Raw genomic sequence first — 23,968 nt, forward strand, 5'->3', positions numbered from 1 at the left:
AGTGGCTGGGAGCATGCACTGATAGCGTGCTGCTGCACCCACCACACAACAATCCACCTGGATTGGGACCCAAGTGTAGAAGGTGATACATCCTCACCACACTGGAACAGTTTGAAGTTTTTTTCCGGTGACTGGAGTGTAAATCCTGTCACCAACCCCTAAGTTTTTCCTGCAAGTTGGAGGATCTGCTTGCAGAGCTGGATGCAGATTAACATCATACCCAGGACAAAGCAATTGCAGCTTAAGGGTCTTGCTCAAGGGTCCAACAGAGTAAGGTCATTTCTGGCATTTGCAGGATTCGAATTGGCAACCACCTGATTGCTGGCACAGATTCCTAACCTCAAAGACAGCAATCTGCCTTATTAATATGGTTGATGGTAAAATATAAATCTTGAAAGTCATTCATATATTTGTTATTTGTTACTGTTGTGTACAAAGAAAATATTAGAATAGAGATTCCCATTTCCATTATTGCCTAAGATCATCTAAGGATGCACACCATGACATTAGCTGATAAAGTCCAGAAATGCTACTTGTATCTTTGTCATTACTTGTTAACATGGTGTCAAGCATACAGTAGGTAGTGAAGGAAGATTGGGAAAGGTTTCTTTTGTGAAAGTTTCTAAATTAGAGCACTACTCGAACTCTGTTTCTGAAGTGCATATTTAAAGTATATGGTAACCATGCACTATTGTAGCAGGGAATAGCATCTGTGCCTTTACTGTAAATATTTCCTGCACTGGTTCCATATCTTAAGCAAGTGTTGCACAACTGGATTGGAAGTAAATTTTAGATAGGTACTGATGACTGAAGTGCAAAGCATGCAGACAGAAATTTGGACAAGAGTTCTTTTCTCAAGCTAATCAGGTCAGTGCATATTTCTATTGCCTTCTACATAATTCAACAGTCTTCCAGTACATAACATTCAAAACGCAGTAGTAAAACTGGAAGTCAGGTAACATCATTCTGTTCTTTCTGTTCATATTCCAAATGAGCAAACTTACATCTGATAAATATTTGCTGATATACAGTATGTAGGAGTGTTCAGAAAAAGAAACAAAATTCTATTGAATAAAATTCATTTAAATAACATTCATTTTAATTTTAATTCTCTTATATAAGCAAAGATGACAACTTACTGACATCTAGATTAATGCTTTCCATAATGTTGCAGAAATCTAATTTGTATGTCATGGAAGAGAGTTAGCTGGGAAAAGGATACTCTCATTCTAGTTCATTTTGATTCAAGAAACTGCAGAATATATCAAACTTTTAAATGTATCCAACACTTTTAATATAATTGTTAATGAAGAGTTTAGATTCATAATCAAGAGTGCTATATCTTTAATAGAGACATACTTTTTTGTTCAGTTGCTTCCCTTGCCATCCCCAATATCTCTCACTGTTTACAAAGACAGACAGATGCAGGTTCAATACACTTCTGTCTGGTACTGATTCCCAATATGAAATTGAGTGATGTACAGTACCGAATAAAGGATAAGCTGCCAAAATGGCACTTACATTTTTTTGTTTGTTTGTTTTCGGTGTGGGAATAACCTTTTACTGATACATGTTGATGCAATGCTAAATTCAGTTGGAATTTAGATTATTTAGGAAATACGGTATATATAAGCTAGAATATAGAAATTTGTTTCAAGTGCATATATTGCATTCTGACTACAGTAAAAAAAAAAAGTTTTAATGACCAACATAGTGGCCACTCTATAATGTAATAAAAGAAATTAGGAATTATGTAGGAGTCTTTGAAAGCATTTCAGTATTTTGCATATTATATTTTTCAGTACTCATTACATAGAAAGTTAAGCATGGTATTTTAAAATATAGTTTGGTATATATTATCTGTCAATGGCTGCATAAAGTATATAGAGATCCTATCTGTGACAGATAGGGGGCACTATCGCTTCCTTGAACCCCTGTCCAAGACTCCAGACACCAGATAAAAGTCCAATAGTTGACTTATTTATATGCCACAGTGCACAAAGCACCCTCTCCTCCACAATACTCATAGAATAAACCAATAATCACTAATACAATACAATCCACCACTCCCAGACGCGTTGCCACCCTTCCACCCAGCTCCTACAGTCCTTTTATACTCCCTGACCCGGAAGTGTTCCAAATCCCCAGTCCATGTGATTCTTTATCACTTCCGGGTCAGGTACCAGTTCTTTTCTTCACCCCGGAAGTACGTCACTTCATTACTATTCATTAATCAAATGTTTACTGTTTGATGGTCACCAGTATTTTTTATACAATGTGTATAAGGAAGAGTTGCACTCAGTGCAGTGCAGACAGTACTGTACTGATTAGTTTGGTGACAAGGAGAGCACAATTACATTATTATTGCTGCTCTGCCACAGTAGCCCTAATACGCTATAACTAGTTTATAGCTGAGGGGGCATCGAAAACGTAAATCAAGCTTCCCAATCTTAACCAGTCATTCTAGCTTCTAATCATCTAATCCATGTGATTGACAGTCACATTAAAGTACTTTTGATTGATAAGTCTTTTGCCATAATTTAGTCAGGAACAAATGTGTAATGGCAACATAAGCAAATGTCAAAACAAGGTAGCACAGTTTTGCAGGCTGTAACTTTTTAACCTACTTCCTTCAGCTCCACAGTTAAGAATGGGGTCAAAAACATATCCAGTAATCAGTAAACAACTTTAACCAAATAACTGGAGAAAAGATTACTTTATATTTATTTTATTGTTAGTCATAGACAAGAGCTTATAATGTTTTAAACAAATTAAATATGAATACTTTAATATTGAGTATCTTAGTGATTTCTTTATTTGGAATTATTAAATTAATGTAAATGTTATTAGTTTCCAGCAAGCTAAACAAACAAGCTAACATTCACAGTTAACTTCATGCACATGGTGTTTTATTAAGAGTGCTCAATATTAAATAAACATCTACTAAACCAAACAGATGGGAAGGAAATCAGACAGATTCTGTACTAAAACAAAGAAGGCAGCAACACAACCAGCAGTACATTCTACCTTCAATGAAATTGAAATTTTCAGTTAACAGCAGACTGAGTTATATGCATGACAAAAATATGTAGCATGACATTATGTTTGCCTTTTGACACTTGGAAAATTGTGTGTCACCACTGATAGTAAAATGCTGTGCATCTTTACCGTTCACTTTTTCCACTGATCAAAGCCAGATGAACATAAATGAGGTTACCTTTTTCCATCGACCATATGTGCCCAGCTGCATTTATGAATTTTTGTAATTTAACCTTCAATTTGTGTTTTTGAGGGTATGAAGTGAATACTTATTATGATTAAAAGTACATGGAGGCTTCTGAGTGTCTTGTAAAGCAGATACAATCATAACCACAATTTCAAAAAAAAAAAAAAAAATGAAAGGCTTTCTAGATCCTGATGCACTTGTGGCTTTATCTTAAAACAAAGATGACTAAAACATTTCCTGTGCAGACAGATAACTGACATTTCATGGTGGCCAGAATGCTACTACTGTTTTAACTGAAGATGGCATTTGAGAAGAGAATTATCTATTTCATTGCTTGGTTCTTGCATTTTAGTGAAGGTAAGTTTATTCTGCAATAGTGAAATTGTCTCTTTTTATATTTAATATCTGCTGCTATAGATTTGGATTAATAATTATGGGAGCACTTTGAGAGTCTTTTACTGACATCAATGATAACAATTTTGCAAAATGACTTATTGTGTTGCAAAACAGATTTCTTTTGCAAATGTTTAATTTTTACACATATAAATATCACTAGGAATGAGTTACAATTATGTTTTTTTACAGTGAAAAAAATAAAACAAAGCTCTTGATTTAAGTAGTTTCATTTTATTAGCATAGTTTTTTTGTTGTAGCTAAGTGTTTTCCATGACAAATAAGAACACAGTCACCAAGTGTCAAGTCCCAATCCAGTTTCACCTTTGATTGATCTACTTCGGCAGCACTGACTCACAGTTCTTGCTAGATGATTATTTTTGTAGAGTTTGCATGCTTTCTCAATTTTCAGATGGATTTATTTCTGCTCCCATCCACATTGCAAAGATGTGCTTCTTAACATAATTGACAACAATAAATCATGCCAAGCTGAGTGTGTGATTGTGGGCCACTGATATTGGTTCTTGGTTTGATCCTGCATTGTGACTATGTTGGCAGAATCTGTTCTTATTATAATACTCTACCAGAGAAAGCAGAGGCAGAAAATGATGAATTAATGTCATTTATTTAGTCTGCAATTTTATTACAAGCAGCTTACAAATCATTATGCCATAATACAGCTGCAAAAAATTGAACACCAAGATCTGTTTATAATATGCAAGTTATACATTAGTGATTTATTTTTATAGGAATCCACATCATTATGTGATTTAATGCTGTAAAGGAACCACCAAAGGCAAAACTAAATAGAAGAAAATATAGCACACAAGTTACAACTACATAGCACATAATATAATGCTAAGACAAGAAGTTATTAACTTTTGGAGAACAGTTTGAAGAACTGTCTCAACAGCTACAAGATTATATCTCATCTCTCTCTAGTGCAAAAGGTTGTCAGGAGCAGGTTGAGTATAAGGCTGATATGTGAAAAGAGAGGCCAGATAAGGTCTGCACCTCAAGATTGATGACTGTCAAGCCCCTCCAAGTATGAGTATGGGTAAGCAGTGACTAGGGAGGATGCCACATTTGTTTAAAGGGTATGCAGAAAGTAATGACTCTTGAGAAACAGATGTGAGGAATGAGCCAAATGTCTGCTTGTGTATGGGTTTTTTCAATAAACCGAAGTTGTTCTTATATATTTGAACTTTGACAGGCTTTAATCCAGGCTAGAGTGACAATCAATGGTATAACCATCAGTGGAGGAAACCCACGCAGACACGGGGAGAACATGCAAACTCCACGCAGGGAGGACCTGGGTAGCGAACCCAGGTCTCCTTACTGCCCTAGATTTTTATTTACATACATATACAAAAGCATATGCCACCTTTCTATAGGGTCCCTGCCTCATTTCCTGCAAATTATCTGGTTCATCTAATAAGTGGCCTAAATATACAGTATAATAAAGATGTAACTATAATGATAAACTCTGCATTGTTTGATTGGTAATCTACTGTTCACATTAAAACATAAACTAACGATGCAAAAATTTACCACCAATTAATAATACATCATGCATTCTCACCCTGAAGTTCTAACAGGAGTAAACTACCATAATCCAAGACACCAAATCTCAAAGTTTCTGTCTGATGATTTTAAGATTTGAGACCCTTGTAACTAACAGCTACACTATCTATAAAAGTCATGTTTATGCTCAAAATGATAAAATAGCCTGCAACTTGTGGTATCACATTAATGCTTTACTTTTAGCAAGATAAAGAGGCTCAAAATAATTACACTTTAGTATAAATTCTAAAAAGAATTTTAAAATCAGTTTTACACTTGACTGAAAGCCAAAGAACGCACAAAAGTGACATGATCCAGGTTAGGTTACCATGCATTTCATTTTTTAGTTACAAACAGAATTCATGTAGCAATGTTTTATATAGAGTGGTCCAGATCTAATTATGCAATTTTATTTACGCTATAACTTATTAAGTTTATTACATAGTAAATCACCCGAAAAATCCCGGACCATCGAGAAGTGTGTGAACTGATGGCATGAAGAATCATCTTCGAACCGAACTGGAATCGTCCTTGCACAAATCAGACATCCAGACGATCTGGATCTGGACCACCCTGTATACATAAAAATGTAATTTTGTAGTCATTTTCATAACATAAAATCTGAAAAGTAAAAATCAAACTTAACAATCACAATTTTTAAGCATCCTACAATTCTAATTTTCTCTTTTTTGCCATTTGTTTTTTCCTCTCTAAGTTAACATTTTTACTAACATACCATTCTTTTATTAGTTAATAGTACTGTGAGAATGGAAGTTTAATTTGTCTGAATATTTTTTTTTCTAAACAATTCAATTTATTTCTAATAGCATAACAATTGATATATATTTTTTTTAATTTTAGCTTTAGTAAATGAAAAATCTATAAACAATTTTACTAACCCTTTAAAAACAAGATTATGAGATTTAGGTAACATTATAGTTAATTCTTCTATTACATAATAAATATTGAACATAATGAGAGTTCTGAACTACCTGTTTCAATTCATTATATTTTTTCCATCCTTTTATTAGTTGCATAACATAACACTAAGTATGGTACTGAAAAATTGAGAACACAGTAAGTGATACAACACCATTTCATATCAAATTCAAATTAATTCTTAATGCCATCTCCAACCCTTTTGGAGAGCAATATAATGAAACTAAATGAGCATCTACACAGACTCAACCATTTTTCTTGACATAACATCCTTCAGAATTGAAAAAAGTTGAAGTACCACATTCTTTTGTCAAAAAGTGTTAAGTACTGAATTTTCATTAGGTAAAATTCAAGGTTATTTTTTTTGTTTTTTTACTCCTATTTCATGTATTATGGAGAGGTGGTGTTAGAGGGGTGTTTAACATGATATTACACTGTTTTAGTTTACTAGTTTTAATATATGAAAAATACGTTAGAATGCTTAAAATTTACATTCTTTTAATTTACAAGAATTTTGCAGCTTAGAACTTGAATTTCAGGTGGTTCAGAGCAATAAATGGGAGGACACTGGTTTTGGAGGATTTTGACTTGGTGTTTAAAAACAAAGATATGATTATCACAGGCCTCCCAATATATATGACCATGTGCATCTACTACATTTATTCAGTTATTGTTTCTGTCTATTAACAGAAAAATAATCACTGTTTAAAACTAATACTTAAAAATCAAATGTTATGTAATTTTCACGTGCATTAGTGAACACCAAAATAATTTAGGATATTTTTATTTACACCTACTCTTTAAAGATGCTTTTATAACAGAACACTTTTTAGGTTTGTCAGACAATCACTTTGATAGGTTGTAATATTTGCTGTTTCAAGATTGCAACTCTTTATGGCTGGGATATTAACTGGCACTGTGAGATACTAGTACTGTGCCTGGCCAACACTCGGATGGGAGACCAACTAGCGAAAGCTTGGATCGCTGCTGGAACAGGAGTTGGTAAGGCCAGCAGTGCCACTATCTCTGTAGTCATTGTGTGGATCCCAATGCCCTAGAGCAGTGACAGGGACACTGTGTGATAATAATGGCGCTGTTCTTAAGGATAAGATGTAAAACCAATGTCCTGTCTCTCTGTGGTCATAAAAGATCACTGAGTAAATTTTGGAAAGAGTAGTACTTCATGATGTCCTGCCTAAATTGCCCATCATGGCTTTGTCTATTTTGCCCCCCTTAATCGTCCCCAGTCTCTAATTGGCTAAGTAGACGGATTGAGAGAGAGATGGGGAGGGGGTCATCACATCACTGGAACCCCTACAGTTTTAATTTTTTCTCCAGCCTTTGGAGTTTTTTTTGTTTTTTCTGTCCACCCTGGCCATCGGACCTTACTCTTATTCTATGTTAATTAATGTTGACTTATTTTTTATTGTGTCTTCTATTTTTCTATTATTCATTTTGTAAAGCACTTTGAGCTACATTTTTTTGTATGAATATGTGCTTTATAAATAAATGTTGATTGATTGATTGATTGATCACTGGAAAGGGGTGTGTGGCGCTCCCGATATCTATGAAAAAGGACAAAGGTCTAAGTCTTTACAGTCCTGGTGCTTCCTGCTTTGCTATATGTTTGCGAGACATGGATGATATCTAGTGACCCAAGATGAAGACTGGACTCCTTTGGTACTGTGTCTTCATGGAGAATCCTTGGGTACTACTGGTTTGACTTTGTGTCGATTGAGCGGATGCTCATGGAGTCCAAAATGAGGCACATTACCAGCATTGTGAGGGAGTGTCAGTAACGGCGCTACAGCCATGTTACGCGATTCCCAGAGGGTGATCCGCCGCACAGGATCCTCAGTGTTGAGGATCTGACTGGCTGGACCAGGCCAAGGGGATGCCCATGTAACACCTGGCTGCAGCATATAGAGGGTAATTTCTGGATAGTGGGACTGGACCCTGTGTCTGCCTGGGGGGTTGCCATTCAGGATCCTGAGCTGTTTCGTGATGTGGTGGGTGCAACAACGCGCTGTACCAGTGCATGGTCCCCAACCTGACCTGACCTGTTGAAGCAGCTCTCCACTGTCTATGTAAAGCATTCTGAGTAGTGAGAAAGGTGCTATATAAATGTAATCAATTATTTATTAAGAACACTTAACTGATGAGCAATATTTGATGGATGGGTCAAATTTAGTCAAATTTCACAATCTCCTGATGCTTTCATTTTTCAAATCTTTCCTCTTTTTTTTGATTTAATGCAACTTTAAGGCAACATTTCTGAATAAAATATGTTAAATCCAACTCATCAGTTTAAGATTATTATTTCATAATTTGTGTAAAACAGCCTTTGTTGTGTCATTTTGAAGCTGCCTCACGTAACTGATTACATTTTATTATTACCTATGCTCATATACTTATCTAGAATTTGGCACTGAATTGTACAGAAATAATTACTCATAACTGGATCTATTTGCTTTAGTACTATTACTATTTGTGTTGCTTGTGCTTTCTTCACATTTGTCACATTTTAGTTGTTATAGTAACTGTAATGGAATCCGGGGCATCAGCGAGCCCCAAACCCCCAAACATGATTACAGAGTCCCAGGTTCAAATAAAGCAGTGTTTATTTAACACATTTCCACAAAGTAACAAAATGCACAAGCACAAGTATAATTTCTTTCTCTATGATCACCTCTTCTTTCACCACCTCCTCCAGTTGAGTGTTGCTCCACATCCTCCCGGCTCTGATTTGCCTGGACAAGGGAGTGTGGTCCCTTTTATTGAGGACCCGGGAGTATTTCCGGTGCCAGGGCCACTGCCATTGGGTCCTATGAATTGGGTCCCCAGCAGGGCTGTGTTGTCAGACTACATTTCCCAGCATTTCCTGATGGTTCCCAAATTGGGTGCCAATATGGAGGGTTGCTATGAGGAATAAAGAGTTCCCAACGACATCTTCGGGTGGGCTGTCCGTCTAGACCTATCACTTCCAGGTCTGGCTCCTACCTTTCTCTTGGTTGGGATGCCCATCTGTCTGCTCGGAGGAAGGAACCATCCCCTTCTCTGGTTGGAATGCCCATCCAACCCCTGTGGCATTTACATAACATACATTAGTTTGATTTCAAAATTACAAGAAAAGGCAATTTGATTTCAGCAATTAACTACAGTTTTCTCTATTTAAGGATGAAACATTGAGCAGCTCATTTTGTTATCATTGTAAATGGTAAATGGGGCAAAGTAGTGCCTCTGAGGCTAAGGATCTGTGCTGGTATCCAGAATGGTTGCCGGTTCGAATCCCTGTCACTGCCAGAAGATATCCTACTCTGCTGGGCCCTTGACCAAGACCCTTAACCTGTAATTGCTCCAGGGATGCTGTACAATGGCTGACCCTGCACTCTGACCCCAAGGGGTATGCGAAAACTAACAAATTCCTAATACAAGAAATTGTATAAGACGAAATAAAGAACAAAAAAAAATGGACTTGAGCGAGGGTGACGTGTCACCTTGAGCAGCCAAGATAGTCACAAACCCCCAATGATCATGAACTGAATAAGTTGATTATAGAATGGGTGGTTGGTTAAATGCACAACTCTAGCCATGTTCATTACAATCAAAGGATGACTGCAAAGCCCCAGTTCATTTTTTGGGGCAATGTATGGTGCTTTATTAAAAGATACTTTAATCTGGCCATCATTTCAAATCCCTCTTGCAAATGCACAGCCCTACAAGTTAAAAGAACTGCAAGTGATGGCTGATACTCACATCATCACACTTTCAAAGCAAGCATGAATTGGGGATTTTTTATATAGAAAATAATTCCATAATCAAACAAATATATTGATAATAAAGCTTTTTTGAGTAGGAAATGCAACTGGATTTTATGCTACTGGAGGTCTAACTATAATGGCGACAGTTTCTTTCTCTCTGCCTTTGCTTGTATTTGCCACTCCTGAAATTGTGTATGTGTATACATACCACTGTTTAAGAACTACTGCCTAGAATGTTGTCAGGTATTATAAAAAAATAGTTTATCTTATATATAGCTTGTCAGTTTTGTTTTTGTTTTATCTGAATATTTCAGTCACCGTATAGAGTACTTCATATACTGTATAGTATGGCTGTAATGGGCTGACTGTGAGACTTGTAGAGACCCTGTCAAAGTATTTAGTATCCTGAAATTCATGGCCATCTTTATTCAATTGTTTTTTCTTGTTTTTTTCAGAAGTAAGTGATTGTGCTGGGAGTTTTTATTCTTTTCTTGATGTCTGTGTTTATATAACAATATTTCTGGAGCAGCTTACCGGATGTTTCTAAACTTGCTGGAGTCAGCATAAGTTAGGGTTTTTTTTAATTTCATGAGAAACCTGCTGTTCTACTTACTCTTAGAGAAGCTTCTTTTACTGGCTTTATTTCGGTTCTTGGTTTTGTAGCTATAATTAGCTCTAGCACTTTACATATATTTTGTAATAGTAGATTTCAACATTTATATACTAGCCTTTTTTGCTTTTATATAGCAGTAGAATCTACAAAACCAAAACATCTCTGTTGAATTTTCCAAAAAAAAAAACAAATATGCCAGTGTATAGCCCGGCCACAGACAGTTACGACACCAATGTCTTAAACACATGGGTTTTATTTACACTCTTCATCCATGGGACACACCTTCCCTGTGTCCCACAGGCCCAACAAAGTCCTAAAAATCACTTAACAGACCTCTGCACCTCTCCTTGTACCACCACTCCTCCTCCCAGGCAACCTCGTCCTCGTCCTCCCGATTCTGGTTTCTAAGTAGTCGTTGCTGGCTCTTTTTGTAGCCCTCCCGGAAATGCTCCAGGTGGTAATTAGCCTAATTAGGCTGCACTTCCGGGTGTGGCTGCATTGCAGCCCACAGAGGCTCGTTAAGCCATGCAGCTCCTCCGGGTGGTGGCCATGGAGCCCAAAAGATCTGAGTCCTGAAGTCCAACACCTGTGGCCCCGATGTAACCCAAGAGGGCTGCCACCAAGCATTCCGGGGGATGTACTGAGGAGCCCCTGGCTGCTCCCCCGGAACATAAGTAGAAGGGGCGTGGAATCCAGCCGCCCGCCACACCAGATATTGTCAAAATAAATAAGGAACTCCACAATAAACCCAGAGATAAAACCAATAAGAGTTATTTTCATTCCAGAGATCCTGAATATTTTATATTTGATAAAATTCTTTTGTAATAGTTACCAAAAAAAAAAAAAAAATTAGACTGAAAAGACACATTTATAATTTTGTTTTCTTACAGGCTAACAGTTTTATCCAAAACTTGAGATACAATTATGTTAATTTCTTTTGTTTTTCCAATTGGAGCACAGGCAGGAGAGGTAACTTGCTGAAGATTATGTAGTATCTGCACATTTAAACCTGCAACTTCAGTGTTCCAAAGACTTACTTACTGTACCACACTTTTAAGAGAATAATGTCCTAAACTAGTTAAAAAACTGGGGATCTCCTGTTGGATGTGTCTGGAGTAGCCTGATACAGTGACTTTGGGTCTGCTTGGTAACCACAGATGAACTGCCATTATTACTTTCTCATCACCTTTTACACTCTTTTAGGACCATATGACCAGAGGGCATATATCTCTTTTACTCATCATCCTTCAGACTTCTGGTGGTCCTTCTGGGCTGTATAATGTCTTGTGCATTTCTAAGCCCTTCTAGAAAACATAGAACAAATTCTGAAGCATATACAATTCTCAATCCCCACTCCAAGTAGCTATCCCTGCACTGTCAGTTTTTTTTTTTTTTTGCATGGGGAGACAGCAAACAGGGTGGCACAGTGGGTAGTGCTGCTGTCTCGCAGTTAGGAGACCCAGGTTCGCTTCCCAGGTCCTCTCTGCGTGGAGTTTGCATGTTCTCCCTGTGTCTGCGTGGGTTTCCTCCAGGTACTCCGGTTTCCTCCCACAGTCCAAACACATGCAAGTTAGGTGCATTGGTGATCCTAAATTGTCCCTGGTGTGTGTGTGTGCGCGCCCTGCGGTGGGCTGGGGTTTGTTTCCTGCCGTTGGCCCTGTAGTTAGAATATAGCGGGTTGGATAATGGATAGATGGATGGACATAGCAAACTATAATAAGGGATATAAATAATATAGAAAGAAGGTGATCCTACATAGATGTGATTTTCATCAAAATTAAAATTCCATTAGCCTTGAGGTCATATAAAAACACATGACAGTTACTTATTTTTTTATATATCAGTGCTGAAAGATCTCCGTTTCTAAGAGAGAGCTAATTACTGGGGCACATTTTTCAACAGCTTCAGTAATACACACGGCTCAACTTGCCAATATTTTACGATGTAAAGTAAGTAAGTAAGTTAATTTTGGCATGAAGGTTGGAGGGGAAACCTTTACCAGCTAAGAGTAATTATGGATTGAAGTGGAAACTTCTTGACTGTAATCAGGACCCAAATAAAAACACACAACTCTTAGTTGTATGTACATGCCAGTCTAAAATTAAAGATTTGCTGTGTATAAACCCATTTTCACACCTTAAAAATCATTATTGTGGATAAAGTGGTGATAAGAACATAGACAGTGGTCTACTCAGTAATGGAAAAAGCGATATGGTCGGACGAGTCATCATTCAAGAAACAAAAATAAACTCTAAAACAAAAAACATGCAAAATTTTTTTTTTAATTCTAATTATATTTGTAGTGGGCACTGGTCATTGTAAAAAACACTCTTTCATCTCACCTCACATGCACATCACAAGGTGTTGAGCACAAAATATTCAGACATAAAAGAAAGCCTCTTAACATCTCTTTTAATGATAATTTTACTTCAAACACACAAGCAGTCATAGAGATAACAATCACCATCACTGTCACAACAAACTCTAGCTCTAATATTTGAGCTGTGTTACCTGGGTTCATCTTTAAATATCATAAGACAATGGGTGTCAGTCATAGTGCCATCGGTGCCACTGTCTCCTATACACTCCAATATCCTGCTTCAAAGCCAGAAAGAATAACGTGTTCAATGTTGCAGAGGTGGAAAATTCCTCTGTAGGTCACAAATGAAAAACATATCATATATTCAAAAATATACATCAGCGGGCAGAGGTTTCTACAGGTCTTTGACGATAATAATTTTGTGCCCCATTTTTATTTATCCTGGTAATTTTAAGAAAGTAAGTGTCTTGTGATTCAGTGTACTCTTTGTCTTTGTAGTGTTAATTCATTCTGTAAATGAAGGTAAGGCATTTCAGAACTTAGAATGTGAGAAGGACCACTTTAAAATACTCTTCTAAACTTAACTGAAAGAGAACAGTAAAAAAGTGGAGTTATATGATCACACTTCTATGTAACAGTTATAATCCTTGTGGCAGAATTTTAAATCAACTGTAGTTTACAGTAGTGATTGAACAATTTGAATATCCTGCCAAATTGCTGAGTGCACTAGATTCTACTAAATACACACACATTTTCATCCATCCAACTAACTATAAGGCCATAGGCATCCACAGCTTAATTCATCAGGCATGAACCAACACTAGATGGTGTAACACTGCACTGGAGACATAAACACACACAGCTAATTTAGAATCACAGAATGACCAAATATGTATGCCTTTGAGATGTGAGAAGTGTAAGACATGTGTAAGCCACTCACATTCTTCACAAATATTGATCTTAACACAGTTCCTTAACTACATTAATAACCAGTGAGTTATGGTGAGCTATAAATCACCATAACTCCTCATGTATTGTGTTGTTTAAGATGAATTAATAAACTAATGTTCTAACACTTATCACAATGAGTGGCTGAAAAACTGCAGCTCAGTTACAATAGTGTAAAAAATTGAAACATGTCAGTAGTGACTTTCATAATTCTCTGATTACTCTATGTCACATCCAGTTCACTTTCACATTTAATATAAAGCAAAACATGTGATTAAGGAAGTTTTACAATGACAACCTTGGAAAAGAACTACCAGGAGCCAAATAAATCAAAGTGGAAGCATCAGGTTTGTGAGACACACCAGGAACGTTTACTGGGTTCATCTACTTCCTTCTTTGAAGATTAACACAAACATACATACACATAGAAATCCTATCCAGACAAAATATCGAGTGGTGCCATTTGCCAATCTCTGAGTGATATTCTGCATAGGATTCTCTACATAGGGACTCACTCTTTTGATTATATGTCCCTTACCAACCAAACAACGTCTTATTACATTTACCACGGTTGTTTTATTTGTTGAGGAATGACCACAATAGCTGTAATAAAACCTGTGAATAAGAAAATAGCAATTTTAACCACTCTTGGCGCCATCTTATTACTTCAATCACTCTACATAAAAGACAAAGTATAGAAAATTTAAAAGCAACATGGCATTTGTTAATGTATAACAATACCAAATAGAAGAAAATAGAATACAAAATGAAATAGATAGGAAAGTCTGGATATAAGGTTGCTGAAAATCAGAAATGCCAAGGGGTGGATGTTGTCCTTGCATATTTGTTGATTTGGTGATTGGTGTAATTCATAGGTTACTTTTTTCAATGTCCAAAGCAGATGGTCTCAAGTCTCTTGATGTCTGATATCATTTCCCTTCTGCCGTTGTCTTTTTTGGACTCTCAGAAGAGCTATAGTTATGTTAAAATGCACACGTAGGATTTTGGGACAAGTGACATTGCACACATTTGATTGACTACCTTATCCAGATGATGAATGACTCTGATCAAAACATTTGTTATTTTAAGTACCTCCATATTTCTTCCTTTCTCAAGCTGTTCACTAAATCTGTAATTCCTAGTCCAACGGCATCCATCCATTACCAGGTTATAAATTAATTAAAACAGGTCTTGTGGCATCTGTACTTGTTTCCCACTTCTGGGTCATAACTAATTGAAAAAGAAATCGATTGCAACAGAGGCATAAATTACTGGTACAATACAGGAAGAATGTACAAGATAGGATGCTTACAATGCCTGTAAATTCAGTTCACCCTGGCTCCTTTGAGCAAAATAATTAAAACTTTACATAATCATCCTAAAGTTTAAAAATTGAGGATTTTCCACTCACTGATAACTACTAATATAAACAGCAATTGAATTTCCAAAATGCTGTGTCATTTTACATTCATTGTATGACAATTTTCCTAGCTTTATTTAATTAATTAATATATCTCTGTAGCGTAGAGAGAGTAGATCTCTCTAGCAAATGTCTGCGGTGTAGTAGATGAGGAAGCAAGTAAGGCAGGTGACAGGGTCATCTTTGTTCAAAAGGCAGCAGCAACATTGCAGTTCAGATTCTTTTAGGTCACAGATAACTCCAGAAACTTTATTTGTGCATTTTCATATCTCATAAAGATCAACACTACAAGATCGTCAGAATTTCTACAGAGCTCAGTAAGCTTCTTATAATTTTAACAGTGAATAAGTAAAGCATTCAAGTACATTGCTACTATGAGCCATGTAAAATGCAATGATATAGTGTTGAGACACTTTTTGGTAAACTGTAATTGGATGAAAAAATGAACAAAGGTTTGACAGAAAAATAACAGCTATCACTGAGTTGTAAAGTCTTGGCAGACACAGGCCCTTTGACTAAAGATATATCTAGGTGTCATGCAATTTAAGATGGCTTCAGAGAAAGGGGCAGTCAACAAAACTGGAAGTAGAGGCAGTGTGTGGCAAAGCAAAACCTTCACTGAGGGTGGAATTATCAGCAGATAAGCCCCAAAATTGTCTCCCAATCACAAATGTGTGACAGCTACTATGAGCTATTTTGCACGATTTTTAAGCCACCTTTTAAATAAGAATTGTCCACTGCTCCTCTGTTTTATAAGTGTCATCGTTTTTGCCTTGAGCTCTAGGTTTAGTTTTGAGATTTGTTTCTTGTCTATAGCTCCTCTTTTCCTTTCTTCTCAAAAGAATATTTGGATTATTTAGTTGAAGATTAGTTTGGGTTTCTTTATTTTATTAGTTAAATGCAATTTTCTTTTTAATATCTTTAATTCTTCCAGTATTAATTGTTTTAGTTGTAAACTTTCTCAGATGTGCAAACTAGTCTGATATGGTTTAGGGTTTTTTGAAGTTCTTGGCTTTTTCATATCTCTTAGCCATTAGAATGAATTGTTCTTTTGCATTTTTATTTTGTTGTTTTGTATTGCTTTACCTTTACTACATGGCCTTTTGTATAATTATGCTTTTACCTCACTATTGTATTTTGAGTATTTTGGCCTTTATATTGCTCGGCCCTTTCCTAATTACAGTAGCTTTGATATTTTGGCCACCGTATTTTTGTGTTTTAGCTAATGGTATTGTGTGGTCTTGTTGGAACTGAATTTTGCAGTTTGACTTACAAATGAACTTAAGTTAATTGTTTTGTTCCAGTAAAAACTCAATGAGTCAGTTAAGTTATTATCTCATTATTTTGGGATCATAGTTTTCCTTTTTAGCTTATATCATTATTATAGAATTTTTCATTTTTAAAAATCATATATATGTATAAATTGGCCAGGATCTCTTCACTTGAAACACTCCACTATTGTGCATTTGCTTATATTAAATGTATACATGTTGACTGTTGAAAAATGAGTGAAATGTCTGTTACAATATGACAGGTATCTGCTAGATATCAAGAATATCACAAACACAAGATGATTTTATACATAAGGAGTAGTTTTTAACTTGCCAGACTGTTCTTGAAGTCATTCGTATCATTAATTAATTTCTAGGGGACCTGAGCTGTCTCTTAGAAACCAATAACACATTAGTAAACCATGTTTTAACATTTCAAACATTAACCAGGACTCTGAATTCTATTCAATAATGCAAGTCTGCAAATGTCACTACCTTAGTACACATGGTAATTAAGTTTGTCGACTATACATCTCTCTGCATAGTAAGTCATTGCACTTCATAAATAATAAGGTGTGCAGATGGAGGAAAGAAGGTTAAGGAAAAAATGCATAGAACATTTGTTTCTCTATCCCTAGGGTTTCTGAATTGATTTTCCATTGCTCTCTACATTGTATTGCTGCAAGTCCTTTCTTTACCATATTATGTTCTATTTTCACACAATTCTGCTCTGTACAAATTCAGAGGAAACTGCTGTAATTCACAGTGGTCATTTCAGCAATTGTGATCAATTCAATGTTCAATTATTTTGAACAACTAGTGTCAAGAATGGATTGACAAGTAACTTCAAAATCATATTCTCAAACTACAGATTCAAGGATACAGGATATTTTTTTACTTTTTACGTGAACATTCCAGTAAAATTCACATATATCAAAGGGTGATGGTATGACCAAATTGAGAGATTAACAAAGGGAGAACATTCCCAGACATCATTGCATAGGCTAACAAACTGTCTGTCTGGAGGATGTTTCACCCTTTATCTGCCTTGAAAAACAATTTTCTATTTCTCTTCTCTCTTTCGCTGTCCATGGATCCTTCATACAAATTCTCTTAACAGACTTTCAATTAATGAATCTTCTGGCATGAAGCAGATTCAGTTACCCTCCAGGAGAGCCCAACTTTGATCAAAGTGACTCCAGGCTGCCCATAGCAGTTAGTAATGTACCTGCATCCCTAAAGTTTATAAAGTACTTGATGGGTCAGGCAGCTTCTGGGTTGCTTGCCTTAAAAGGTAATAAAGTCAGAGGCAAAGTGCGACCATCTAACAGGCAGGAGTCATGTTAGACCACAGCCCACCCATGCCTCACCAATAAAACATTAACATGGTTTGCATTCTCAAAACCCATATTGGCCAAGGCATGTTGTTGTGCTGGCTAAACATCCTTGGCTTTATTCTCCCTCTGGTGGTTCTATTTTAAGTTTAGGGTTTAAGTTTTTAATTGTATTGTTTATCTTTTGGCACTTAGATGTATTAAAAATATTTTACAAATACTAAAAAAAATATTTTTCACTTGCATCTGAAATGCTTACTACTGGTAAACCTGAAAGTTATATAATTTTAACCCAATATTAAGTAGTCCCTTATATATTCTGAGATACAATAAGGTTAACAGATGCCCAGTTTTCAACAACAATGGTAAATACTTGCCAAATTCTAAAAAAAATTAATTTTCAAATTTTAAATAAAATGAGCCACTATTTTTCTACTGAATCATGGGGTGCAGTTAAAGAATCTTCCCACTCAGTGTAAATGTATGTATATTTGTGAATTTCATCAATGGTAATTGCATGTTTAGTTTACAATTTTCATGTGAATTATGACATTCTTTACACGTATTAATGAAAAGGACATCTTGGTGACAGCTAATTTTTATCATACAATATTATGGTACACTTAGTTTAGATACTCCAAAATGCATCTATTAGTCATTTATCCTTATGTAACAAGAGCTTAACAAGGTTTCTTTAGGTTTTCATAACACTTACAAAACTTCACTAGACAGGTTATTCATCTTTGTGCAGTGCGGCAAATTGGGATGATGGTAAAATTACTCTTTAATACAGTCTATTCCAGTTAATTGGACCACCGGTAAATCGGACCAGCCGCTTATTCGGACCGAATCCTGAAGAACTGAAACAGATCATATTACATAAGCCTAATATTGCTCGCTTATTTGGACCCAAATTCTGTTTAATCGGACCAAAGAACGTGACAGAGAATAAGAAAAAGAAGCCACAAGTCGCCCGTGGAAAGTGGATGTAAAGCGGGTCAGCGACATCGGGAGGATCCCTGGGCTCCCCAGGAGAATTTATGCTTTTATCAAAGGTGAGGAAGTCGGAAAATTTGTACCAAGTGCAAACCAGTGGGGGTGAACATGCCTGCCCTTTCTTTCCTAAAACGGACTGCCCAGTAGCCGGCGACATGAAGTCGAGCGTAAACAAGTGCAGTGCGTCAACAATGCGTCAGATCACACTAGACAAGTTCTTCAGACGTTGACTGGAATTTGGTAATGTAACCTTTTTTTATTGTGCTTTGCATGCTGAGTGTCGTGTAGATCGTTTCGAAAAATTTGTAGATTTCTTTTTCAATAAACAAAGTTGTAAGCAACCGTACATGTACGTAGTTCTTCTTTGTACATTCGCCATACACGTGTGCACACAATAAAAAAGTCATAATGACATTGTAATATGTTGCTTATAGCACATCCCGTCTTGGTTGCATATGTATAGGGCATGTTTGTGTAATCGGACCAGCCGGTTATTAGGACCAAAATGATCGCGTCCCGATGTGGTCCGATTAACAGGAATCAACTGTATGAAGGATTCACAGGTCTAGTACTAAATATATAATATCAAGAGAAATGTGTCTCAGTTAAGCCGCCTCAGGCTACTTCATAAAGTGAAGTTGTGTTAGAAGGTCACATTGCAGAGATGAATAAATACTTTACTAAATCTTTTAAGTGTTAGGACACAGTGAAGTGTTTGTTAAGATCTGTATAGGATGGCTGCAATATTTTACTATCGCGCACATGAGCAAATTGACGGTAATATCTAAACCTTACAGTGTATCCATATTTTGAGAAAGTGATGAACCACTGGATTACTGGTTAACTGGCAATAATTAGTAATGGTAGAATTACAGAACAAAGTATACAAAGGACAGTTTAAGGAGGAATTTCTATACAAGCCTAACCAAACAAGCAGAGTTTCATTAGATTTGCATCTTTTAATAATCTCCGTCCAATGCCCCATGGCATACCACACCACCAGAAACTATAGCAGCACCAAGCAATCACACCACCATACTCACTTTAAGGAGTAACTGTGTCATAAGCCTCTACACATAAAAAGATTTAACTGTGAAAGCAGCGGAATTCTAGTTGTGAAAGGAGTCACTGGATGCTCATTTAATTTGTGATAGAGACAACTCCCGAATGATCATGTTGTATAAGGCAAAAATTAAACTGAAACTAACCTCAAAAAGATATGTCAGGTGAAAATGGAAATAAATAATAATAAAAAAAATCAATCTAAAATATCCTTATTACATACTATATATATTCATTCAAATTGCACCTTTCACCTTCCTTTTCTACATAGTGCACCAAAATGCTCCTGTTTTTTGCCATTTTTTTATTTTTTGTGAACTATACTGTATAAATTTCCTCTGCTATGAAAAGGCTCTGTGACAGTGAAACATGCTTCCTGTCCCACCAGTCATAAAGTCCACAACATAATGCAGTCATTTGTAATATAGAACTCAATGCAGTCATTTGTAAATGTATAAAATTTATGTAGGAAATCATCCATTAACAACATTATCATTAAAATGCCTTACAACATACTGTATATCCATTGCAAAATAGCGATTAGCCAAATGTGGATGTGAATGGGATAACAGTAACACTCAACACAAGTACTGCCCACATTTTGATTACACTCACATTTTGAATACACTCATATCATATACAGCAGTTGTAACTATTTCTTGCATGAAGTTGAACTGGAACCCATCAAAACATTTGCTTGCACTGGAAAAATAGAGTTAAAATAGAACAGCAAACACATCTTCAATATGTGGAAGGGTACCAAATTAACCAGTGAAAATACATCTGAATATGTAAAAAATCAAACCCAGCTAAGTAAAAAATTAAAAGGACAAACTAAATTCTGCAACACCTTGCTGTCCAATACAGTTACATGTGAATACTGACTGACAAAAATCATAAACAGACACTCAAACTGTGCATGCAAAAGCTTTTCCCTATATTTTCTGTTTGCATTACCGAACTTAGGCACAAAGTCCCTAGGACTGCTTGTATTATCATGGGTTCTGTGGGACTTGCCACGTCTGTTACAAGGATGTATAAATACATTTGTTACGATTAATACACATACAGACACATATACTCATAGGGATCATATAGACAAAGTCTCTGATGAAAGCCTAATTGTTAGTCACCCTGCAATATTCTACTTAGAACCTTGTCACAGTCATACATAGATATCCTATTTTAGACAATGGTAATACCTAAATGTACACAAACTCCTCACACAGTTGTCTTAATTTTCATTTCATTATTTCAGTCACACTAAAAACAAGAACAAAGTATAGAAAATGTAAAAGCAAAGTGGTATTTATTAATGAATACCAAATAGAACAAGATATGATAGAAAATAAGATTGATAGAGTCTGGATATAATCTTTAGAAATGCTTACAGAAAAAGTCAAGAATTGGATGTTGTCCTAGACAGCTTTTGATTTAGCTATCTGTGTTATTCATAAGTTGCTTTCAAATGAAATGGTCTCTCATGTCTTGAACTATCTCTTCTGACGTCACCTTCACTCTTTTGGACCCTTGGACAAGCCGTATTTATGTTAAAATTCCCATATGGGGCTCCATGACATGTGATATGGGGCTCTGTGACGTGGTATTACAAACCTATGTATTACAAACCTATGATAAGCTGGCTGTTCTTCTGATGGATGAATTTGTTCAAAGTTTCTTATCTTTTTACACATCTCTCTTCCCAAATGATAGAAAAATCAACACGGCCTGAGTCAACCCATCAAAACAGGTGTATTAAGGCGATATATTACTGGTACAAAACAGGAAGAGAAGATGCTTTGATGTTAATTGCCCCCTTAAATGTTCTGTCAATTATGCTCATCTTGTTTATTTGAGCAAAAAATATAATTAAATATAAGCATTGTGGTGGATAGCCAGCTCCCTTACCTGGCCATGACGCCCATGTAGTGGAAGGACCGGGGGAAAGAGTGTGCACAGGTTACTATCTTCCCATGATCACTAAATGGTAGTCCCTCTAGGTTGCAGCTGTGGCTCAGATTCCCACAGGGCACCATGGGACATGGAGTTTTTCAATGTAGCCCTGTTCGGCTCCATGGGTGCCCCCAGGGGGTACTGAAGGGATTGTGGAGCCCTAATTTGTCGGGCTTCCACCTCACCTGGAAGTGCTTCTGGACCATGCAAATGGACCACCAGAAGTACTCATAGGTGCAGCATAAAAGGAGCCAGCTGCCACTCCTCTGTGGTCAAGAGTCAGGAGGGAGAAGACAGAGCTTGCTGGCAGAGGTGAAGGCGGAAAGAGAGAGAGAGAGACAAAGCCAAAGAAAGAAGAAGAAAAAAAGACATTGCTGTGTGCTGTTTGTGTTGCACTGTGCTTTGTACTGTGCTTGTTTGTGGGAAACAATTTGGGAAGCATTTCCCACAGCAAAGTAAAAGCTGTGTGTTGTGCTGGACTTCTGTCTGTATCTGTTTGTGTTGGGTTTGGAGAGCTGGAGCATCCCCTGCAGGCCACATCATTTGTTATTTAAAAAATAGAAAATATGGCATTCCAGGACACTGCTTTTGTTAAAAGATACAGTAAATGCATACTTTTATTTATATACCACTAGATAAAAATTACATAATCGCAGCATTATAGTGTCTGCAACTGTAAAAAACAGAATTCACTGTATATTGCAGTTTTGTTGTTTTTTTTAGCTTCAAAGTCAAAATTCTACAGAGGGACTTCATGTATTTACATTTTTAAATACATACATTTTCATCTTTTCTGCAAAGTGGCAATTTTCTGAAGTGATAAGTAAGTTTATTGTTTTCATTCAGATTCTTTATATCCTACAATTTATAGTACATTACCACAAAATTAACAAGTTACTGCATCATTGTTGTCACTAACTGTATTTTTTTCACTTCTTTCAAAGGTATTTATCAAATCATTGAAAATGATAAGGAAGTTGTTACAGTTCCTGGACAAAATATCTCTCTTGGCTGCACCTTGGTAGCAGATGCAAGTGCATTCATTGTTCAGGTTGAATGGAAGAGTTCTAATAAAGAAAATAAAAAAGTGGCTGTGTATAATCCAACACTGGGAAAATTGCATTACAGAAATGAATCTCAGGTGTTCTACAAAAACGTTAATGAAACAATGCATGCCACAGAACTATTTTTGAACATGGTGGACACTTCTGACAGTGATCAGTATTCCTGTATATTTGTTACATACCCCACAGGATCATTTCATGGAATCATTAGACTGACAGTAGTGGGTAAGTATTTCCTACTAGTTATTTATAGCAATTAACTATTTTTTAAAACAATTGTCCTGTTTATCCTATACATGTAATATATTCTTTACTAGTGAAATACAATTGTCTTTTATGATATTTGTATTTTATTAATTTACAGTAGTTTTAAACAAGTTTATATGGTGTCACCGTCAGATTCTACGCCATATTAAATACTTTTTTCCGAAAATTAATTTTGACAAATATGCTGCTGGCCATTAAAATTGAAACACTGGAAAACATGTGCCACATTGGTTATAAACATCCAGAATGTGCGGGTAATGGTAAAAGCGTGAAATTGATTACAAGCATTGCACATATGCAAATGATGTGTGCAAGTTACACCCCCTGGACTTTTCAGTAGTGTGTAGAAAAGGTGCCTGCAAATGAGACAGCTAGTGTACCCATATGGACAAAACACACCCTGGAAAAGAGGACGGTAGCTATACAGGACATTAGGGTCATGGACTTTTATAAAGGGAGAATTGGGGAAGTGCCGGAAGGCAGATTACCCTTTCTTGACATTGGCAGTTCTGATGGATTGTGACCACAATGACAAAAGCATAGTGGGTAGAGGAGGGTCAGGTCCACTTAAGTGAGTGGTCTGGAACTCCCTGGACCACAAATAAATGAAAAAACAAACAGTTTGTGTGCATGGGAATGGTGCAGCCACATCACAGACCCTAGCCCGACATTTGTGGTCTGTTACATGTCATCGGGTGTCTATATGCACTGTCCAGCACAGTTTGAAGCTGCGGAGCCTCCCCAATTGCTGCCCAAGTGAAATGTCAAGTGAAATGGCAAATCTCTACAAATATCCATGTAAAGTTGTGCATGCCCAAAACAACTATGTATTATGGAG

The 23,968-nt window shown here is 36.4% G+C and overlaps 1 protein-coding gene across 1 annotated transcript in view; it reads left to right on the forward strand.

Annotated features, from left to right (window-relative positions):
- The first annotated feature begins 3,459 nt into the window (after positions 1–3,459).
- The window catches only part of si:ch1073-15f19.2 (basal cell adhesion molecule), a 74,332-nt gene continuing 53,823 nt past the window's right edge, over positions 3,460–23,968 (forward strand). Inside the window, exons 1-2 of the mRNA XM_039744944.1 lie at positions 3,460–3,583; positions 22,744–23,088. Coding sequence (XP_039600878.1) covers positions 3,526–3,583; positions 22,744–23,088 — 403 coding nt within the window. The 5' untranslated portion in view covers positions 3,460–3,525. The remainder of the gene's footprint in view (positions 3,584–22,743; positions 23,089–23,968) is intronic.

The sequence above is a fragment of the Polypterus senegalus genome, chromosome 2 (genome assembly GCF_016835505.1).
Source record: "Polypterus senegalus isolate Bchr_013 chromosome 2, ASM1683550v1, whole genome shotgun sequence".
Classification (NCBI taxonomy): Eukaryota; Metazoa; Chordata; class Cladistia; order Polypteriformes; family Polypteridae; genus Polypterus; species Polypterus senegalus.